Source organism: Ambystoma mexicanum, chromosome 10 (genome assembly GCF_040938575.1).
Source record: "Ambystoma mexicanum isolate Mex_15411 chromosome 10, UKY_AmexF1_1, whole genome shotgun sequence".
Lineage (NCBI taxonomy): Eukaryota > Metazoa > Chordata > Amphibia > Caudata > Ambystomatidae > Ambystoma > Ambystoma mexicanum.
The window spans coordinates 810,423,603-810,446,943 of record NC_090932.1 but is presented as its reverse complement, the minus strand read 5'-3'; the positions used below and the strand labels follow the sequence as shown (position 1 = coordinate 810,446,943).

The window sequence follows — 23,341 nt, the reverse complement described above, 5'->3', positions numbered from 1 at the left end:
AAATTACTACTATGCAGCCATAACTTCACCAATGCAATCCACTACTTCCCTAAGGTAATAATATAAAAGACTTTTAAAATCTGAAATCGCTTGCCATTACTCTGCAAGACCAACATGTTATTGAAAACCGTCAGCAGTGTCCCAATCAGGTACTCTGACTCTACTGTGTTAGGGGTGCCCAGCATAGGTGTGTTCGACGATCTGACAACATTTTCTGCTACTTCCAAATTTTGTCTAGTATAAACATGATGTCCATCATATTCCATGTAATAGCCAGGGTTTCTTATAGCGGTGTATCAGCTACATGTTCATTGCAGGAGCTTGTACCTGCATGCCTATTTCCTACAGGTCTTGTTCAGTGGTTTTACCTTGTCCTCACATTAAAACCAACCTAAATTCAAAAGTGTCCATCAAGCATTCTATTTTCTCCATTGTTTTCTATGGAGTCTCTATAGCAGTATCTCAGAAGCCCGTCACAAATTCTGTATCTGTATTCAGTACAAGTTGTTATCCCCTCCATCAGCTGTGTGCTTTCTAGAGAGACTCAAGCTATTGTTCAAATATATATCTCTGGGTGTTCATTAGTGCTACTTGTCTGCCAAGACTTTCCCCATCCATCTTGAATGTACGTCATCAGCCAATGGAGAACCCTGTGGCTGGGATGCACAAACTGAGACAGAGTGTTCACCTGTAGTCTCCCACAGCCAATCATTGAGCCCCCTTGAACTAGGGTACAAAGTCCACAGTGACCCTGGCATCCGCAACACCAGTTAAACTACAACAGACACGTTTTCTGTGGAAGCTAGAGGGTGGCAAATAAACACAGTAGACACTACCTAGTGAGGAGCCGCCCACTGTCCCCACCATAAATTCACAGAGTAGCTAATCTCAATGGTTCTCAATGTGGTGTGGGTGCCATATTACCCTACTCTGGTTCCCCATGTCTCCCTGTCTTCTCCATATATAATCATTCCAGATGGAGGACATAGTTGGGAGTGCTCTCAAGCCCCTATCTGCGACGGGGGAAAAGGGCACACATGGGGTTCTTCGAGCAGATAGAATATATGGTTATCTTGCATGTTACTCAAGTCCGGCACTTTGGGGGGGTACCATTTTTTGTTGAAATCGAGGTGAGTCGCAATTTTCAGTTAAATGATTTTCAGACCAAAAACACCAATTTCACTTTTGACCTAATTAATGTCACCCAACCCGACACCTTGGGAGTGATATTTATATCATGAGATCTGATATTATTTTGCGGCCAAATATTTATTGGTGTCTGCTTAGGCGTCTTTTGAGGGATATTCTTCAGAAAGATATTCTCTAGGAAGCTACTAAATGACTACTCTCTTGTCTTTCAGTTTAATGACTTAGTTATCCTTTAGTCTTAAATGTTTTCGTTTTTGTTCTCATCAAAAAATTAAAAAAAAATTAAGTTACATTTTTTATGAGAACAAAAACTAAATATTTAATACTATCGAGTGACTAAGTTAATCTCAATGATCCAGGATTCAAAGTCGTACATTTCGTCTTCAAGGCGGTCAGCAGAATTGACATATTTCTTCAAAAGTAGAATTCAATGTTATGTGATTACTAGTTTACTAAATGCACGTAGAGCTTATGAGCAATGACAAACAATGGAAAGAAATATATGTATGTTTAAATGCATTTTACTTGCCTTGCTCTCCGGGCTTTCCTGGAAATCCTGGAATTCCATTTGTTCCCTGTTCACCATACTCTCCTTTCTCTCCTGCATATTAACAAATGCATTATAAATTACTGGAATTAAATCTAAATCATTTTCATCATCCACAGAGGTGGTACATCACTGATTTGAAATAGTATTCGAGTACCACAGTAATCCCATGCATGTTATGTTTCATTTGTTGCAATCTCAAAAAAAACTGTACTGCTCAACTATCAATGACTGAATTATTTAAATATTTCGGAGATGCCATGGGGAAACTAAAAAAACTAATGTGTGTAAAATATCAACTATTGTATCCTGGGGCGATATGAAGACTGTCCTCGTTAGTCAATTTCCGAGCTACATGAGGCGGTATGACTTGGAAGCCTTGCATAGCCTGTAAATCTTCCAATGAACCGAAGGCGATATGTCCTTGATGTCAAAAGGGGTCACAAAGTGGCACTCCCATAGTGGAAGTTCTGCTCATGACCCTGTTTCTACCATGGTACTGGATCTCTGCAACGCCACACTGCCATCAGGCCTTATGGAGTGGCGCTCCCTATAATTACAGGAGTGCCAATCCGCAAGATCCGCTGGTAATACTGCTCACATAAATGAAGCAGGCCTCACAGCGGACAGCTTTCCCTTAACACAGAAGTGACATGGAGAGCTTCACTACAAACTGTGAATCCCGGGTGAAAAAAAACAAATGTCCAGCCTGGTACAACACACAGACCTGGGTCACTCCTGACATGTGCAAACTGGGTCTTCACAACATTGCGGACTCCCATCGCGTCTCCCCAAAAATTGCGTGCTCCTCACAGAAGGACAGAACCATGTTTAAAATAACAGAAAACTTTACTATAAGTGGTGCCTTCTGTGAGCAGGATGCTTAAAAGATGATATCAATAAATACATTTTGCCCAAAACAACATACCTGCCACATTTTCTCTATTAATTTCCAGTAAGGAACTCATCAAGAAACTGCCTCATTTTCTGTGTGCTAAGCAAACAATTCAGGAACAGGAGATGTCCGGCCCCAAAGTGAGTGACATTTCCTTTAAACTACTTGGAAACACAAGTACACATGAATGAATAGATAAGCCTGGTAAAAATAAACTGAAATGAAAAACGTACCCCGACACACCTATGTAAATGATTCTGAACTAGAGACATCAAAAATTAACAAATCATTCCAGGGCCAGTTAATTGAGCAGGTGTGTTGTCACTCACTCCTTTTGCAGATTCTGTCTTCCCTGGCCACTGTTTTGCTGTCTGTATCAACCAACACATGTTCTGGAGCTGATGGGCATTGTCACGGGTCACCTTACCCAACATTAGGTTAATCCACAGTGCCAGTTCTGCTTCCCAAAAGTGGCCCAATGTGTACTTGCAGGCTCACTAGCTCCACACCTGTGAGCCTGTCTTTTTGCCTATTTTAAGTTTGAGAATAGGTTGAGATGCTTTTGCCTCCAATGGCTCTGATCATTTGCTTTACCAGGTGAAGGTGGGGATCTTTGGGTGCCAGCTCTCCTGAGGATGACTTCAGAGGAACCCAGCTACTAGATGGTTTGATTATTCTATTTTCCCTATATTCAGGTCAGATGACCAATTTGCACGTCAGGAACACTACAGCCCTCCACCAGTTTTTCCTCTGGCTTTGCCCCGCCCAGGCAAGTTCACCATCTTTTGGGTTCTATCACACATGCTCATGCTCCACTTCCACGACAGAGCGGGTTAGAGGGGCTGGTAGTGCAGCCGCCACAATGCAACAACAGGATCACATCTCAGCAAGTGTGCGCCAGCCCTCATCTTTATTGCACTATGGGTTTGGTACAGGCCTGTGACTTGCACACATGTCTGACTCATTTGAAGATGGGTTGGGTGGGTAACTGACATCACTGCAGCCCCTGGTGCCCTTTGTGGCCCTCTCCACCCAGCAGCACAATGCAATCAAGGCACACTCAAAGAGTTCATCCCAGTCGACAGTCACACTTTGATCACAGGGCCCCATCCCCCATGACTGAACCGTTGACCCCCCCAACAGGGCCCATGATAGTTGGTGGGGGAGGGCACAGCAGCGGTCATTCATCCTTGGCCCCGCAGAGACAGCGAGACTGCTGCCAGGGTTTGTGTAACCCTCAGCTAGGTCAGAGAGCCACCTGCCCCACACGGGCCACCACAGAGCCAGTTGCAGTGTGCCACCAGTGAGGGAATGAAACTTGCAGGGGCTGTGTGGGCCCAGGCAGCAGTCCCATGAGAGGATCCACCATTCTGGCTCACCGACTTGCCCATTTTGTTGAATCCTCTGAGAGGACTGCATGGACCACACCCATTTACCTCTTGACGGATTCACTCCCTCTGTCTTCAGAGTTCTTTTCAACTTTCACTTATGTGCTTGTTGGCTATCAGTCTTGTGTCTATTTGGGCTTACACAGAGTTTACCACCCACTTTGGCCTGCATTCCCAAGCAACACAACTCCAAGATGACCCAATCCCAGTGTGCCGGGGGTGCTGCCAGCTTCTCCCTGCTGCTGGACATGGATTCTGTGCTGGTTTCTTCCCTCTTCACTTGACATTTGTGAGGGAAGCCTAGTTAATTTCCTTTCCACCACTTAGTACTATGCTTCAATTCAACCTATCACCACGTCTGATTTTAGGTCCTGGTTGGGGAGCTAAAGCTCAGGCAGCCGACTTGAGGGCCCGGACATTTGAGGGTATCAGGTAATATTATCCCACCAAAAATATTGCTGTACATATGGTTGTCGGGAATGGCCATAGGCGATATTTTTGGTGGGGATAATTTATGGGGTAAATGGATAGGGGGGTTGCGGGGGTGTCCCCCGCTCCCTTTTAGTATATATGGGGGTTGCGGGGGTGTTCCCTGCAGGTTCCATGGGGTAATTTTGCGGCAAAAATATGGTGACATTTTTGTATGGCGATATTTTTGCGGCAATATTATCACATGGAACCCATTTGAGGGGGTTTCCCCAAGCCCCAACCTCTGGCACAGCCATGTGTGCATTGTCCCTATCAGCACAAAGAACACCCGGGGAGGAGTTGGCCATCAGACACATTCGCAAGTCCTGCACTCCAGGGCTCTCCCACGCAGGCAGACATGGAACACCACAGAGAGAAAAAAGTGGCATGTCCAGCTGCTCCACCACCACCACCGCTAGGGCACACTGGGTGCCCGGCCCTCCCAAACCCATGGGGTGGGGAAACGGGGAGGCCAGGATGCTCCAGCACCAAACCTCTGTGCTGAGTTCATGCATCCTGCAATGGTGCTGATCAGGGACTGACCATAGAGGGATGAAGTGAATGGGGTATCTGCAACAACCCCAGGCACACACCCAGGGAGTGTCCCCGGGGCTATTGAGAATCAAGAAATCCTCAGACAGCTGGAGCCCCAGGGGGTATACAGGGACACAAGGTGCATTCAGGCTGTCGATCAATGTGTCCTGCAATTAACACCGATTCTCACAGCTAGTTGCTTTCCTCTTTGATGCGCAAGCCGAGTGACCAACCACCAGTAGTCACAGGTACATTTTTTGTGCAGAAATCAGCCCAAACCTGCAAGTGCAGGAGGGGTGGGGGGACACAGTGCCACCTATCCTGCCTGCTCATGTAGCGAGGGAGCCTCATGCCCCATCTAGCTTCTCCACTTGTGAGTTGGCCAAGACCATTGCATCTTTCAAATGAAGAGGTTCCAGGTGCTCAGCCAGGGAAGCCCACCAACCATCTTCTGTAGTAGCGCAACAAGGGCTTGACACAGTGATGGGGGCCGGCAGCACCACCACCGGACAACCAGATCAATCCACTAATCCTTTAACAACCATGTCCTCCCGTTCCCCTTTCAGGAAGGAGGTGAGGAGGGCCAGAGGCAGGCAGGGTGGGGGATGGGTGGGACCACTGGGGTCTTCGAACCCCAGCACAGCTGCACAGGGCCACGGTCCAGGTGCCTGGTCACAAGGGTATGTCTCCCGCTGCACCCGCAAGAATGAGCATCGCTCACCCACAGCAGTGGGCAGCCAGAACCTCAATAACCACCCGTGGAGTAGGCCTGGCTGCACCATGGCTCTGAGCTCGGCCAGCATGGCAGGCCCCTGTCCACGTGGGGAGCAATCCTTTGAGAACAGCCAGGTTTCCCTCAGCTCCTAGACTCACCCATTCTGGACTTTCCTTCTGACTGTGGTTCCATCACCGCCTGCTAGCAAGTCAGAGAAAGGAGTGCACCCAGCAAGCACGGCAACTCCAGTGCAAGTTTGTAGAGGAAGGGGTCCACCCAGGGCTCCCTTGCCGGTGCATGGTTTGTGTTCTACCAGCAGGTTAACTCCACCGTGCCAGATATACACATCCATCTGCTGGTTTGCAGAACAGTACACTGGCCAGACCATGGCACGAAAGGGCACCCTAGGATGTGGGTGTGCATGTCTGGGACGCAACGGCTGCTCCACCATTGATGACCCTTCCACAGGTCAACATACAGAAGCCTTGTTGTGACTTTTGCTTCCTCTGGATGATCAAGTTTGATCCTCTTATAAGCACTCTGACAGGGCTGTCGCCAAACCCAGCAGAACCAATCCATGGAACTCACTGAAACATCCAGTCAATCAGTTATGGTGAGGCGCAATGTGTACAAATGGCAGGCACTTTATCCAAACCAGTTTTTGACCTGCACTTACTGGTAATTCCTAGTGCATGTGATATAATTGTAAACCCCAATCCATATCACAAACACAGTTCAACGGCTAACCACGCCTGTCAGCAAAGGGTAGACACACGCTGATCCATTCAGTGTGGCGAATGTGCCGCCCCAGACATCTGACAGCATCACAGATGTGTTATTGGTCAATCTCGTGTTGATGAATGCCACTTGTCTCAATACGAAATTGAACGCCGAACACTTGTGGTCACGTAAGTAGTCATGGAGGAGTCCCATTCATTATCAAAATTACCCAGACAAATGACTCCACCAACTTGGAACAGACATGCACTACCACGCACAAAATCAAAGAAGAGCTACCTATCTGTGAATCCTTTATGTGTATGGGCCGGGTGGGGTTTCCCATGCATGGTCAAATAGAGATGTAGGCTCCAATGATGGTGGTGCCCTTCCATCTATCCTCTTTGGTTTCAGCTCTGAAGCAATATTCCCCCTCAGTCCCCAAAGACTTTGGTTACCCGTAGGCTACTCGGCCAGTCATTGTGCTTGCAGGGTAGAGCCACACACATTGAGAGTGTGAGGCCATTGACATGGTCCCAAGACAGATGCAAGCTTATTGCTTGGAACAACAGTTGAGGCCAGCCAAGCAGTCCAACCCTAGACAAACAAAGTATCAAATAAGTCCCATGGAGTGCTGGGAGTCACATGCCCATACTACACTGACAACCACATGCAAGGCATGTGAGGTTATTTTGATGGCCAGGCACCCTGCTGGCCAGAAAAATAGTTTGCCTCTTGGAACACTACCTTACGCTTGTTATTTCCACCACTGTTAGGAGGCAGGATACCCCCAGCAAGCTATGCTCTGATGTGACATTGCATGAGGCTATGCCCTTGTCCAGCTTGGAGGGGTGCAGTGCTTTCAACACAATGTCAACCGGCACAATGGCTTCACCACAAATCCTAGGTGGGGAAGCAAGAATCAAGTGGAGCTGAGACAGGTCCCTTACACATTTTCTTAAGTAATTCAGAGTAAGGTGACTGAGCCTTCTTGTATTATGTTTACCCTGAGTGACAGGGGGAGTTCTGGTCATAAGCAACCTACCTCCTTATGGACTTAACTGGACATTTAATTTTGCATTGGTGTTTTTCCCTTCAGGGAGGGACAGGATGCCCCGGTTCCACTGCTGGCCAGTCAAGCAGTCAACCAACGTTCGAGGCAGGTGCTCAGGGGAGATGGTAGCACCCACAGCCATCAAGGAGCTCAGGCCAGGGCATGAGATAGCTCTTCAAATGAGCCTGCTAAGCAGGCACAGCCCCTGGCCTCCTGGCACAGAACCAACCCATCTGCATGGCTCTAGGCGTAAACACCAAGGTGGTTTTATGGTGCACAGGGGTGGTAGCGAGTACCTTGGCAGGGCATGCAGCTGCTAATTGCATTATAGCTTTCCAGGGCCGGGGCCCACCCAGGCACTCAGAGGGCACTGCTAAGTAAACCATGGTTGTCAAGTTGTACATCTCCTTACATGATTCATTGACCAAGTCCTTGTATTATTCCACAACGTGTGACTATGCGAGCATGTCAAGGAGGTTCTACAAGCCCTACCTAGGCCAGTCCTTTTCTGGTGATGCTTGTGGTCTCATACAGAAGGGATGTGAGCAAGCAGTTGTGGATGGACGGCCCCTTTTGGGGTGGGACCAAGCCTGATTTGCAAATGGTCTTTCCCCTTTTGTAATGGCTTGGCATACAAAGAATGATGACCTGGATGGTTGCCCAGAGCATTGCCAGAGGTTAAGATTAATTTGAAACCTTCCAGCCATCACCTCTTTTATTTTTTCTTAGTCACCATGAGTGGGACAGGTATGCCCCAGACATGGCTCCCAAGCCTGCTGGCCCTAGAGACCCAGGCTTCTCCTCACTGATGTAGCCCAACACGGCTGAAACATGTCTGGGGATGCTTGTGGTCTCGTGCAGAAGGGATGTGACCAAGCAGTTCGTGCTGGACTGCCCCTTTTGGGGTGAGACCAATCCTGATTTGCCTATGGTCTTTCTTCTTTTGTAATCACTTGGCATGTGAAGAACGATTGGCTGGAGGGTTGCCCATAGCAATGCCAGAGGTTAAGATTAATTTGAAACCTTCCAGCTGTTAGGGGAGTTTTTCTAAAATTTCACTTGGAGGTAAGACTTTAGTAAGCTATCCCAATGCAATGATTTGTAGATCCCCAACTCTTAGTATCAGTCTGTACTGAAGAACGATGGTCTGGAGGGTTGCCGAGAGCAATGCCAGAGGGTAAGATTAATTTGAAACCTTCCAGCTGAAAGGGGAGTTTTAATAAAATTTCACTTGGAGGTAAGATTTTAGTAAGCTATCCACATGGTTTGTAGATCCCCAACTCTTAGTATCATTCTGTACTACTCAGAGACCTTGGTAGAGTGTCAGAGCAGTCAGGCATAGCTTAAGAGGAAGATGTGAGCTGTGGGTAAGTACACTGAACCCAGTTAGTAATGCACATCAAAGAAACACACATATATTAATATTAAAATATAGATTTATTATATTTACACAAGAGTCACTGTTAAGTACTCAGCACAATAAACCAACACACATAGGTATACTTTACAATAATTTCAAAGGTCACTTCTTAGTGGGTAGTTGCTGAACACTCACAATTGTTACAGGAGTTGGGCAGGTCTGATGTACTATCGGTAATCACGTGCACCCACAAAGTAATGCAGTAATTGTATTTAGTCAGCATACACACATATGATAGTGATTTTTGGGAAGGAAAACAGTTGGTTAGTGTTCTATGTTCTTGAGGCAGTTTCGCTACACAGTAAGTATTTTAAAGTCCAAAACACAACCCTATCTAAAAGGCAGTTCGAAGAGGCTTAAAGTCTTGAAAAGCAGCAGAAGCTAAACGTTCCTGTGGATACTTTCTAGTCTCTATATAAAGAAGATACAAGAAGACTTAACCAACGTGGGAGACCCTGCTAAAGGACTCGCTAAAGTGGCACAACCAGCAGCTTGAGCCAGAGGTAAGAGGGGGTTGAGTCATTGATTGCAGTTGTTGCATGGCACTGAAGGGGCACACAGTGGTGCTGTTGTGGGAGGGGATGCTGTCTGTATGTGGTGTTTTGCCTGAGGTGAGCTGGTCCACCTGCATGGGTGCGGAAGGAGACATGGAGATGGGAAGCTGTTGATTTGTGGATTGCAGTTGTTGCATGGCACTCAGGGGGGCACAGGGTACAGTGTCATTGGGTGCAGGGATATGTTACCCACTGTGACCTTGTGTTTTTGTTTCTTCTGAGGCGTTCTGCAAAGGGAGACAGCTGCTGCTATGCAAGAACAAAGCCATGTGGAATGCCTGTACGCTGCACCTCAGCAGTCTAGACTGGTTTCGGCACCTACATTGCTACATGACTGAGGATAGATGGAGCAGAGTCTCAAGGGAAAGAGCTGATGTGAGGTGGACATCTTCTTGAACTGACCTTCAGTCTGTATGACTATTTATATAGAGATGTGCTACACTAGCTGTATTGTTGGCAGGTAATGGAGTAGCCACTCAACGTGTACACTAGGGTGAGACACACCCAGGGTGGCCACAGTAATTCTCACAAATATGTGTTCCTGCTTACATTATGTGTTGTGCCTTTCTACTTGTGTGCTCCTGTGTGTTGTTGGGTGTATGAGTTCCCAATTTTTGATGGTGAGCATGTGAAAGTGACAACAGATTTAATTGATTGTGTTGTGTGCATTGGTGTGAGCTACAAGGATACTGTTACTTCCACTGGCTAGGACTGTGCCAGTGGTTTGTGCACTTGATTTGATGGCTATGGGAACACACAGATTCCCCTTCCCAGACACACACTTGGGGTGTTTTTATGGGCAAGGTGGATTATTCATCATTGAAGGGCACCAGGGATGTGGCTTAACTGTGTGTGCTCCACAGGGGCTGCAGTTCAGGTGAAGTAGGTTTGCACAAGCTGATTGCGTACATCCTGTCCCTGTGCCCTGCGAAGGTGATGGGTGGTGCCTGTGGCTGAAGGTGATGTCCCTCCTGCAGCTCTACTGGTATGCCACGCTGTGTGGCAACATTGTGCAGGACATAAGATGCCATGATTACATTGCATACTACTGGTGGGGTTTATAGCAATACACTGTCAGAGTGGTCAAGGGAGAGGAAGCCTGACTTAAGCACCACAAACATGTGTTACACTTTTCCCTTTGTGGCTATGTGTGCTGCGTTATACCTTACCTCAGCTGGGGTGGCAGGATTCCTGAATGGCAAGAGCAGGAATGGTGGGAGCAGGTAGGTACTGTCCCCAGCAATTGTGGAAATGGTTGTTGTTAGCATTGATTGTCATGGGATGTTATTCTGTGTGTCATGTGCACTCTGCATTGTCCACAAAGCCTTACACAGACAAGGAGACAAATTCCTCAGCCGCTACCAGCCAAGGTGAGACCTAAGATCAAGTGACGACTTACAAATAGAGACAAAACAATACAAAAAAAGGAAATTCGGAGGAACTGCGTTCTCACGTCTAATTGTCAGACACTGGAACACCATGTCCAAATAAATTGAACTACAGAGGACCACATCACCTTTAGGAAATGACTCAAACCTGGTTACTCAACAGACAATGACAACCGCAAAGGAACACCGTCAGCAATACCAATCCAGACCAAAATGAATACACTAAGTGACACAGTCACAGATAATAGTGGCAGTATCTTAGAGGACTGGAAATGTGCACCACCCCACCTCTCACCACCCAAACCATTCCCAACAACCAGAGTGAGGAAGGAAAGAAGACTGCTGAACCAACAGACAGATTTAGAGACAACACCATGCGTAATTATGGACCAACGATACTCAGACAGGTGAATCATTAAAGCCCAAGCTCCATACAACCTGACCACCCACAACTAAAGCCCCCCTACCTGCCCACCCGTAACCAAGGCCCCCTGGACAAGCCCCCCCAGCGCTACCTTATAACTCCGGCACGCACCTTTTCGGCAACCAACCAAATATCAGGTCCACACCCAACAACCGCGACTAACCTAGATGAGTAACCAGGATCACACTTGGTACAATCACTCACCTGCCACCATAACCCACAGGGAGGTCAATCTGACCTAGAGTGAGGATGGGAGATGGGCTGAGGAATCGCAACCAAGAATGTTGAGACATACCATCAAGCGGCAACCAACAACTCACACCAAAGACTTCATCAAAACAACTGATTTACTAACCCATTTCCACTTCCTGCTCCTCTAACATATCCAACACCACTACACTTGACTAGGGGCTAGCCAAACTGCACATAAACACACCAACTATCCATCTAATGTTCGCAACCCACTATCTCTAAGATTCTGGTAGCATACCTAGAGAAAAAACCCGGCACACAGTACATAAATGAACACCAACACAATAGATGGCCATACACCAACAACCACATGCACCCTGAACCACTTATGGATACATCTAGCAAGTGTGAACAACCACAATCCACATGGTACATGCACACACAAGCACAAAACAACACAACCACTAGCACACATCAGAGGTGCTGAGTACCCATATGGTTACAACACACAGGGCTTCCCGAATTAACTACCACATGCAAAACAATGCTCACAGATGCCAGTTCTCTTGGTTCTGAACCTATCCTATCCTCCTATCCCCACTAACACACCCAGCCCTCCTCTCTTGCGTGGAAACTGCCCTTGGGTGGTAGTGGTGTGCGATATAAATCAACATAGCATAACATAACATGTGACTGCTTCCATGTGCTTGTTAGTTGATACTCACTGATGAGCCAAGTGATGCCAAAGGTTCCGGATGCCAGTGTCTGGTATAGTGGAGAACGATGGTAAATGTAGCTGTCATGTGTACTTCCGGGGAAATTTGCATTCACATGCATGATAACTCCTTTGCATTGCAGAAGACCTGTGAATTGATTGAATGGCAATGCTTCCAGTTGTGGTACATTTACTCACTCTTTCGGGGAGGAGGGGGGCTGTAGCACAACATGCATAAATCAATTCCTACCAGTACCTGTGGGAAGTGTTCTATGGCATAAAACTCCTGGCACACTCTCTGCCTTGCCTGCGGTGTGCATAACATATATATTTGTCTACACGCACGTTATGTTATACAGCACAAGAACTTTTACAGGCACTGGCATTGTGTGGCCTGCAATATGCCCCTAACAATGGCAGAGGTGTGCTGGAATGAGCGCATAGACAAAAAATGTAGGGCTGTCAGTACCTTCTACAGGAGTGTGAGTGCATGAGGGCAGATGGTGGGTGATTCAAGGTCTTTTTCGCACTCCCCGACCGGGTCCAATATGACATGGTGAGGGAATCTATAATTTGCACACAACTCGTCATCTGGCATCCGAAAAAGCACTGTGCGAGGATAGAAAATCCTGTCCCTTACCAACCTCCTCCTCCTTCTTTCATGAAGATATATGATCACTGCTACCAGAGCGAGATTCATCCTGTAAGTGCAATTTTGTAATGGTGTGCATTGCATGCTTTTATATGTGGCCTTTGTGCTTTGCACATTGTATCATGTATCATGTGGTGATGAGATCACGAGATTTACATGTGCCTTTTCACTCTGGGAAGTTGCAGTTTAGAATCCATGAATTGTGCTATGTTTGCGCTTCAGTGGGCGTTTTAGTTTTTTAAGTGGCGTGTTCCTCAACAGCCCACTTTATTCCTCCTTCTTCCTCATTTTGCGCAAAGAATGGGGGATATGCATGTTCCAACCCTATTTGTTTATTTGCGCTGGCCTTTCTCAAACTTTGCGCTGTGTGTCACGCAAAGCACTCAGCACCACGCACAGTAGGTAAGGACCCGCACAAAGTGAGTGCAGACCCACACAAAGTACGATCCATGAATTGGAAACATGAGTTTTGCGCGCCACAATGTGCACTTTTTCTGTGCAAGGTGCCTTTGCGATGTGCAAAACTTTCTATGAATCAGGCCCTTCATTGGTATTTTATTGTTGCATTCTTCTGCCAGCTAAATAGCTCAATGCGGTGTGCACTGCCCAGAGACACCTTTTGTGTACCATTCCTTAAGTTGTGGGTACTAAGATTTTTTAAAAAGTGCATGGCTAGCAAGCATCCTGTATAGCTCCTGGAATTGAATGGCATTCCAACACCGCCTTTATGTGCATCAGTGTTTATATGCATACAGGTTTACTCTTATTACACTCGTGGTTGCTATGGATGCCACACCATGACTTGTTGGTGTCCCTTAAAAGAAAAAGAGCAAGTCAAACAGGGTATTTGAGTTATTTTAATGCATTTGAGTTATTTTAATGGTGCATCAAAATATAGTGGGGGGACATTTGAGTAACAGGAACACACGTTTTCTAGAATGGCAGTGCTTCAGAACCATCACAGTCTGACATGAGATCTGTTGCTGGATTCCCATAATGTTTACCTCAGCCTGTGAAGGCCCTGCAAGATATTGGATTTGCAGCAATCCTAGCCTGAGAGCACTTGTTGCCTTTGCATTTATGGGCCTTAAACTTGAAACATCTCGCTGCTACATTTCTTACTACTATGATTCTCTCCTGTCTTGGTTCCCCTCGTCCAGAGCAATACATTGAAAGGCTGCTGTACGGCTTCAGCATGACTGCTCTGTTGATGGCTGCAGTGAATCAACCTCTCTGCTTCCAACCTACCCTTGTCTCTGGGATAAAAGATCCCTGCACCAAAGGGGAATGGAGAACAGCCATGAGACAGTTCTGGTGCAGTCCGCCTTGCAGCACAATAATCTAGCCTATTGATTTTACTTATTTTTGTTTGTTTGTTCAACTTTATTCGGCCAAAAAAGGCAATCAACGTGCATCCTAAAAAACAATTCTAATACATAATTACAGAAAAGAAACTACAATACCGTGCAAAAGGCTGCACCCTCCAAGAGTGCCCCCAAACAGTTAATTGTGCCATGGATCAGGCACTACAGTCCCCCTGGCTCTGGTGATTCCCATAGGGCCTTGGGCCCAAGCCAGTCAAATTAGCCCCTGAGAGGGGACTGTTGCTAGATGGGTTACTGTGGGACGCACAGGGGCAGGCATAAAGGGTGCGCTGACTTTGATGCAACTTTACTTTGTCCACCAGAGGCCATTACATTTTTCCCAAACGTCGCTTGCCATAAGGGCATCCCCGAAAACCAGTTTGACAGTATCTGTTTTAGCTGGAAATTTGGACAGTTTAGTGCACTCCAGCAAAGAACCCCTAGACACAAACCCACAATCCCCAACAGCCCTCAACCAGTGAAGACATGTGTTTCAAAGGGCATCCCTTGGTTCTCTTGTGTCAGGCAATAGTTTTGGGACACTGTGGAGAAGCAGAGTGGAGCTACTACGGCCTTCGGGTGTCTTTTACCCCAACGGGGGTATCCCTTGACCGGGGTGTAGAACACTATCCTCCCTCCCCACTGGACGCAAGTTGCCCTGGGCTTTCCCTACGGAGTTCTGCAAAGATGAGTGCTCGACCCCCGAGACTAGGGACTCGGTGGACTCCTTCAGTGGGGGAGGAACTGGGGGAAGAACCACCACTGATCGGCTCTTCGTGGGTGGGAGAGTCCTGAACACAGAAGCAGGGGACGGACATGGGTACAACGAATGAGTCCCTTTGGAGGACTCTAAATTAGATCCCTCTGACCAACCCTGGGCCAGCCCCAGCTGAACCCTCACCCCCTCTCCCCGCACCAACTTCCCCCCTGACCCTCAGCACCCCCTTAATCAAGACCATTAGGAGGTTTTTGATCTCAGCCATCTCAGTGAGTAGGAGGTGACAGGGACAGCTTGCTAATTTTGTAGATTCAGAGGAAGATGGGGCTGATGGACAGTGTTCTCCTTTTGGGGGGGGGGGGGTTTGATGGCCCAGAGAGGGCTAAAACGGAGGAAGGAACTGACCCCTGAGGAGACATCAAGCGTGGACTTGCTCCCGATGCTGGATGGGACACTGGACCTCTCTCCCCTGCCCAGACCAGCTGAACCTTTGCCCCCGGAATCCAGAGACATGGGCACAGAAGAAACGGGGGAATGTGTTTGGGGGTGTGTTGTGGCTTCAGGGAAAACCAATGGCAGCTGTGGGACTGTAACACCTGGATTTCAGCCAAAAAATGGGCCAAGAGGAGCCAGTCCCAGGGAAGAGGCCAAAGGTGGGGCCAGTGGCACATTTACACCAGTCAGCTTCGATATGCCTGTTGAAATCCTTTTGCAGCCATTGGCTAGGGTGTCCAAGAGAATGGCAGTGGCCGCGCAGTCAAGACCCCCTCCAGGAGTTAACAAATTAACAGAGGGCACAAATTCATCCAGAAAGAGGCTTGCCAGGCCAGATGTAGGGGGAGGAGACGTAGCAAGACCACAAATGGACAAATAGGGCCGTATTGCCCCCCCTGCGGCTGGAAGTGCAGAGTAGCTTGCATGTAGAGTCTCCCTCTTTGACACACACAGAGGCCGGACACAGTTGGACAGAAGCTTCATTCAAGCAGAGGCTCCCAATACAAATTCCCATTCCATGCGTGGCTCCCAGCGTTACCCCCGGGGCTTTGGTCGCCATGCCCCCCTCAGTCTTCTGCCCATAATTGACTTGCGTTGTTGCAGTGGGGCCAGGGGGCCCTTTAGGTCTGATAAAAGTGAGGAGGTTGAGTGTTAGAGGGGGGAAAAGGGGGAGGAGATGTCTCCTCCTGCCATAGCTCCAAAGGGAGCATCCTGGGGTGGGCCAACCATCACGCGGCCTTAGTGGAAAGAGGCCTTGGAACAGTTCAAAAAACAAGAAGGGGTCTCACCTCCCCACATCACGTGTGCTGTTCGTACTGCAGTACCCGTTGTGGAAAGTTCCAAATCCCCCCTCACAACACTGTCCAGCAATATCAGGCTCACCTGTTAGACCGTAATTGGACTCAGTCACTTCCTCAGACCCCACAGGGTGCACAGGGTCCTCACTCCATTTTGGGCTTGACTGAATTCACGCCTCTCCCTCCAGGCGCCGAACACCTTACGGGTGCACAACACCTGCAGCCTTAATCCCCTGCGGGCTTCAGGCCCTGTGGGGAGATGCCGGTGAATATATGGGGAGGGGGCGTGGCCTCCCCTCAACTGCTACGGTGGCCCTCCTGGGCTTTTCAGAGTGGGCCGCAACACCTGTGCCCTTAATCCCCCACGGGCTTCAGGCCCTGCGGGGAGATTCCGGGCCATTACATGAATATATGGGTAGGGGGCGTGGCCTCCCCTCAACTGCTATGGTGGCCCTCGTGGGCGTTTCAGAGCGGGCCGCAATACCTTAATCCCCCACAGGTTTCACTTATTTTATAAAAATGCTGATTGCAGTGCTTCAGGATCAATGACAATGTAACTTTTCATTCCTCAGGGACACAGCACCCTATTTGCAGTGTTGGTTAGCTTTACACTGGGTCGAATTGTGGAGGACACACTGTAGTAAGTAAATCGACAAGGGACTAGATTTGAGTTTTCTTTAACTTTCTGTGATATGTCTTAATCTGCCTCATATTTGCACGGAAGCACTCTTTTCATGACTGATTTCTTGTCTGTGTTGGTTGAATTTTTCCAAACCCTGCCATACGAACCAGCATTGCCACATCAACAGATATACTCTTTCATTCAGCTCTGGATAGCAAAGACCAATAATAAGAATGGGTCCATGCAATATTAATGGGAGGACGGCACCACAAGGTGAATGTGCATCAAAAAATCAACAGTACCAGATACTGGGGCCTGCACTAAGATGCACCTTTCATATCGATTTGATTGTACACAAAACTAGCTGACTTTCTAGAACCTATGGCAACGTGTCTTTTTCTAGCAGAAAATAATTGACTTGATCAACTCATGGCTGAGTTACATTCTATAGCTGCAAACACTGACAGAGTTCTGCCATATGCCAAAGGTTTATTATTATTATTAGTATTATTATTATTATTGCTAATGTGGGATGTTTTTACCCATGCATCCAAGCCCTACCATAAAACTGTGCAGTACTGGCATGGAAAACATCATGATGGCCAGAACTTCCCAGAGAGTGCACAGGGAAAACATGAAGAATAGGCTGCCACCCATTTTTGCCTATGTTGTGAGCACAGGAGGGCACTGCCTAAAACCACCATTGGGCTACACACACAGTAGCCTGAAACCCTTGGGAATGGCAATGCTGATTGCCAAAAGCAACTCAGAACTGTGGGGAATTCATTTTCTTAATCCCAAAAATGGTTGCAATACCAGTACTCACCACTATCAGAAAGCCAGCGTTTTAAAACCACCAGACTTTTGTGTAAAACTGAACAGAGGAACCCAAACCAGACCAAGGAAAGACTTGCTAAGAGGTGGATACAATGTAAAACTATATTCTGAAATGACTTGAAGGAAGTAATTATTTAATGTATATGTAAAAATTGTAAGTTGGATGTAAACTAGGAACTAAAGTGACATTTAGCTAAATTCTGCCTGACAACTACCCCCGACAGGAGAAAGCTGCTCAGCCACTCTTCCCAGGCATAGCTGCATCCTGCTTCCCCACCAAAAGGAGTTGACACCTCTCTGATTGAATTACCTGGGGACTGCAGGAAACTGAACAATGGACTCAGGCAAATGTTATATTGGGGGGGCCGTAAAGTGGCTTCCTCTTGGGAGAAGTGGGAGGAGAAGTGCCTGTGAGAGCCAGCTGAGCTTGGTGGAAGTGGATAAACCTGTTCGTCCACCATGTGATGTGGGAAGTCACACCCCTTTTTGACCAGGGCATAAGTTAAAAAGATAGATAACTCATAGTGCGGACTGGTCAAAATTATATAAGTAATATCATTATTCTTGTGATTTTTCTGTGCATGTTTTAAGAGGCGTTAGGACCCTGTGGTGTATTCTGGGGGGTTGCTAGCGGAAAATAGGGTCTCACTCCAAATGTCTGCATGTCTTCATCAATTAATGTCCATACTCCTTGCGCACATGTGTGTAATTTTTGGTAAATGTCCGATATTGGTAAACCAGTCAAAAAGTGCAAAATGTTGTCATTTTTGAATGCAAGCCCCCAGGAAGATTAGAGTCGGACAATCACGGACCATAAGGAATATATAATGTGTACATGTAATTTCAACAAATTGTGTATCTGGGAAATATGTATTTGAATCAAATATAGATTTGTGGGCAAATTGACCAGTGGAGGATCCTCTGGCCCATAAACAGCCCTCATCATGATGACAATCCATTTCCTTCCCCCAATCATGGGAGAGGGAAGAATTGGGCCAATGACAAGTAGAGAGGGGCAGGGACAGGCTCAGTTATGCCATGCACACACCCACTTCCAAAACACATAAAAAGAGACTGCTGGGACAGGTAGAGAGATTCAATTCCATTTTCTGCGGGACGCTCTGCCGGGAGACTCCAGACTTCACATCCATCAATCTCCAAAGACCAGAACTTTACTTCAGAACTTAAAGCAAGGCCTAAACCCACAAACTGAGAACTCTTCTCAGCAGGCCTCACCATTCTTAAAATCATTTGCAAACTATTCCACAGCCGGGTGAGCTATTTGGATCCTTTGCCAAGAACTTTTAACAGAAGAGCAGTATCCAGAACCAGAGACTGCTAGCAGAACCACTCGCCGAGCAGAGGGAACCGGTGCCTGACAAACCAGCAAAGCAGAACTGACCCAGACGCTGTGAGCAGAACCTCCCGAAGTCCAGTCCAGCTGACCAGATCCGTGACGAGGCCCATTCATTTCAAAATTAGGAGTGTGTATCCGCCAGAACTGTGCAGAACCCAATCTCTTAGTTAAAATAATCTAATCCAAACTATTTTAACCTAAGTAGAACTGCCTCCTAGTAATCCTGTCATCTGTCATTCTAAAGCTGCGAGCTGTCAAATGTCATCCTAACGCTGAAAACTGTCACCTGTCATTTTGAGTTTTACTTTAAATCCGAAAATCTACCTTTATTAAATCGTCCGTATCTCTTGAACCGTTTGGGCTAGGGACGAAATTTTATTATAGAGCTGTGATTCTAGGCTTTCCAACGAACCTAGAACCGACTTCCTACTCCCTATACTTTTTCCGCAATCGCGATTTATGCACTCGCGAAATTTACCGCGATTTGCGATTTGGCTCAATTTCTCCACTTGTCAAAATAGCAGCTCCATTCTTTCCTTTGTTAAAATCCGTTTGCAACCTGGTATAACTCATAGAGCATTGCTAAAGTGAGCCTGAACTAATACCAACAAGCATCTCTCACTCACCCTGAATCTCTAGAGGGAATTAAAATCAGTTAGCACATTTTCCCATCCATAGTCATCACATTGAAAAGCATTTTGGGCCTGTGTTTCAAACTTCTACCTGTTTCCTCTAAGCTTGCTGGGGGGAACTGAATTTCGTATTGTATTTGATTGCATTCCTGAGAACTGTGTGCTCCTCTTTCCATCTCCTTCCATTTCTTACATTGCATAGGGGGGGGGGGGGTGAATTGCCAGAGAAAAAGTGATTACATTGTTGTTGGTTGAAATCATATCAAGTTTATTTTCTGTACTGCATTTATTCCACCTTGCATTTCCTTGAAACCATCAAGCATTTTCAGCTACCTCATCCTCTATACTACTTCTAAGTAATCAAGTGTACCACATCATATGTCTAAGTGTACTATCAGATATTAATTTATTATAAAAGTGATATATATATATATTGTTTAATTTTTCAAATAAACCTTTTAATTTGCAAAACAAACCTATTTCTTGGCTTAGTGGGGTCAGGGGGATTCTAAGAGGGGGGTGTTATACAAGGGTTGTCATCCAGAGTACTGAATTGGACATAAAAATACATCAATAAGGGTTTCCCTCAGCATCCCAGACTAGGCATTGACTTAGCTGTAGTGTTGAAGTGAAGCCGCTTAACACTAATAATAATAATAATAATAATAATAATAATAATAATAATAATAATAATAATAATAAAAATTCTGTTGATGTGCAGCACTTCATGTCATCTTCTTCCTGCATCTAAGTGTTGTACCACCAGCTGTTATTGTCCAATTTAATAATACTGAATGAATCAACCTTAGAAGGATGAAATGCTGAGTTGGCCCTGCCACATGATTCAGACCTGTAAAGTTAGGCTGACCACATGTTAGAGGCCTGTATTTAGCTGGAACTAGTGAGCTGGTCACCTAAAATGTCTATATTAATTTTAATGGTAGAGCACCAGAATCTCTTATTTGTGAAAGCAAACAGAGTCAAATTCAGGGGAAGTTTTTTTTAAAGTGTGATTTAGTTCAAATAAAACTTTACACAACATCGTCACATAAAACCTAAAAGAAGAAAGATAAAAAAAGAACCAAGTCAACACAGTGTAATACAATGAAGCAAAATCAAATTGGTTGCTACTTCTTGAATCCTAAGTATTCCTCTACAATTTATGTACAATCAATGGCTGTTAAAAATCGAACAAGTGCCAAAATTAGAGAAAGATTCTCTCCCCACATAAGTCTTGACCACAGCATTTCCTTTGAGCTGTCCGTGGAGAAACTATAGCTCACTTTGGGGAAAGATAACATTCTGACCGGGGATAGAATATGGCAGTCCACAGTCCAGTGCTTAAGTGTTTCCGTACGGCTACTCAAGTTGCAGAAACGACAGGACATTGATTGCTGTTCATCGCCCCAGTGTTTTGTCCGTTCATTGGCTTTGAATTGATCTAACCTAAATCCTATGTATGTTGTATGGACCTTAGCACATGGAAAGCGTTGTAGGTATACACAAAGATTGCCCAGCCTTCTCGGAAACCTTGCATATTCCAAGGTCAGTCACGAATCATCCCTAAACATTTTTTTCTTCACGGCCACTGGATTTTCCTCCAACTCAGAGGATCCAATACGATCCAACAGTACATCCATAGAGCCTCTGGATTGATTAACAGATTTAACAGAGGATGTAGTGAGGATTTTTTGGAAGTCCTCAAAAAGGGAATTTTGGGGGGGAGAAATTTTTGAAGAATCAACAGCTGTTTTCAATGGAATCGGGTGTTCAGGGAGATTAGATTTAGCTTATGTCTCAAAATTGCCCCAGGAATGGCCGTCCAAAGGCCCAGCACATTTTTCCATATCATGGCCTGTATGGAATCTAAGGTGGGTTCCAGATTTACTGATTGAATATCTAGGCCATGCAATAGGATAGGCTCAACCTTGCCTAGATAGTACTTTATGACAGGGAGACAAGAATATCTGCATAGCTTCCTGTAAATGATCTTCATGTGGGACAACAAGGGTACAATTTTTTCTTTCAGCATAGTCGTCCACATGTTCATTGATGATACATTATTTAAGTTGTAGCCTGGATAGCACAAATAAGCCACCTTTGCATCACTTTCCGCACCCAAGGACCACCACATTGTTTTGGGCTTCTTGTTGCTTAAAAACACCACCTCCTTGGATTTGTGTCCATTAACCTTTAAGTTGTTTGTGAGGGTATACTGGGAAAATAGATGTGTAGCTTCTTTTGGAGGCCCTGCAGAGTCCTATTAAAATGATAATGCCATACGCGAAGGCCAGCCGATAAAGTTGTAAATGGCCCAATTTAACCAGAACCACGTGTTGGGTAGCCCACATATCTTCAATGTCTCTTCGATATAGATTAAAAGGGTCGGTGCCAGGGTACATCCCTGTCTGAGGCCTAGGTTGGTGAGGATAGGTCTAGATACCTCCCCTTCCTTAGTAAGGCAAAGCCTCAACCTGGAGTTGTTGTGCAATAGTACAATTAACTGAACCAGTTTCCTCATCACCTTGAGTTCTAGTAATTTATCCCAGATCAATAGCTGCTGCACACAGTCGAAGGCAGAAGACAAGTCCAGGGTGGCCATATATATGTTGCTTCCCTGTAAAGACTTCAGAGTGTGCAGCAGATGCTTCAGTATCGTGGCTTTCAGAGAGGTTCCCATGTGTCTGCGAAATGCCACCTGAAACCGTGGCATGATGTCATCCTCGGCCAAGAAAGTGTTGAGATCTCTGAGTAGGAGAATCGAAAACACCTTGCTGCAAAGAATTGATTAAAGCAAATTGGCCTGTAATTCCCGTGGGAGGGAGGGATCTCCTTTTTTAAAGATGGGGATAATAATCAACTAGGCCCAAGAAGCAGGAAAGATGTGTGAGGCATAAATATCGTCAAAATATGGTTTTAAGAAGTGCGCCCAGGCAATGGGGGCCTTTTTTAATATGAATGGAGAAAGCCCATCTGGGCCTGGGGCCCTGGAAGATTTCAGTTGATCGATAGCCCAGATGATGTCCTCCTTTTCCCATGGACACGTACTCTCTGAATCTTTACTGGACAACCAGTCAGAAGAATATGCGTGATTAATGACACTATTACATTTCTTTGAGTAGAAGGACACCCAAGTATCTTCTTCGATGGAATGGTCTAACCTATGAGGTTTCTCTACCAAATTCGTGTTGATTTGTGACCAAAAAGACCAGTGTGTAGAAAACACATTCCATGCTATAATTTAAAACAGCAAACAACTGGTTAATTCATCAAAGACGTCTTTGATGAATTAACCTGTTTTTTTCTGTTAAAAGTTGGACAAGTGAAAAGATGAGTAGGGGTTGTTCCGGTATTTCTGGAATTTTGTATAGTATGGAATTTGTTTTATAGACACTATTTGTTGAACTTCTCTGACATTGCAGTATCAAATAAATTAGTGCCAGCCTTCTCTGTCTATCCCCTAACCCTATATAGGCGGCACATCAGTTCCCAATAGGCACCGTCATCACACAAGGGCTACTTATTGATGGTTGGAGGGCCAGCTTTAGCTAATTCAAAAGGCTTCTAAAAATATTTGAAATAATAAAAAGTCACGTGGACTATTTTGTGTATTCTGCCTATGGGCCTTTGGTCCTGGTTGAGTGGCCCACTTGGTCCAATATTGGATTTTGTTGAATACGAAAATGCCCAGCCCATGGGAACTGTGT

The 23,341-nt window shown here is 46.0% G+C and overlaps 1 protein-coding gene across 1 annotated transcript in view; it reads right to left on the bottom strand.

Annotated features, from left to right (window-relative positions):
- Positions 1–23,341, bottom strand: part of LOC138491776 (otolin-1-like) — a 208,872-nt gene that overhangs the window by 108,926 nt on the left and 76,605 nt on the right. Inside the window, exon 4 of the mRNA XM_069618481.1 lies at positions 1,679–1,750. Within this exon, the coding sequence (XP_069474582.1) occupies positions 1,679–1,750 (72 nt within the window). The remainder of the gene's footprint in view (positions 1–1,678; positions 1,751–23,341) is intronic.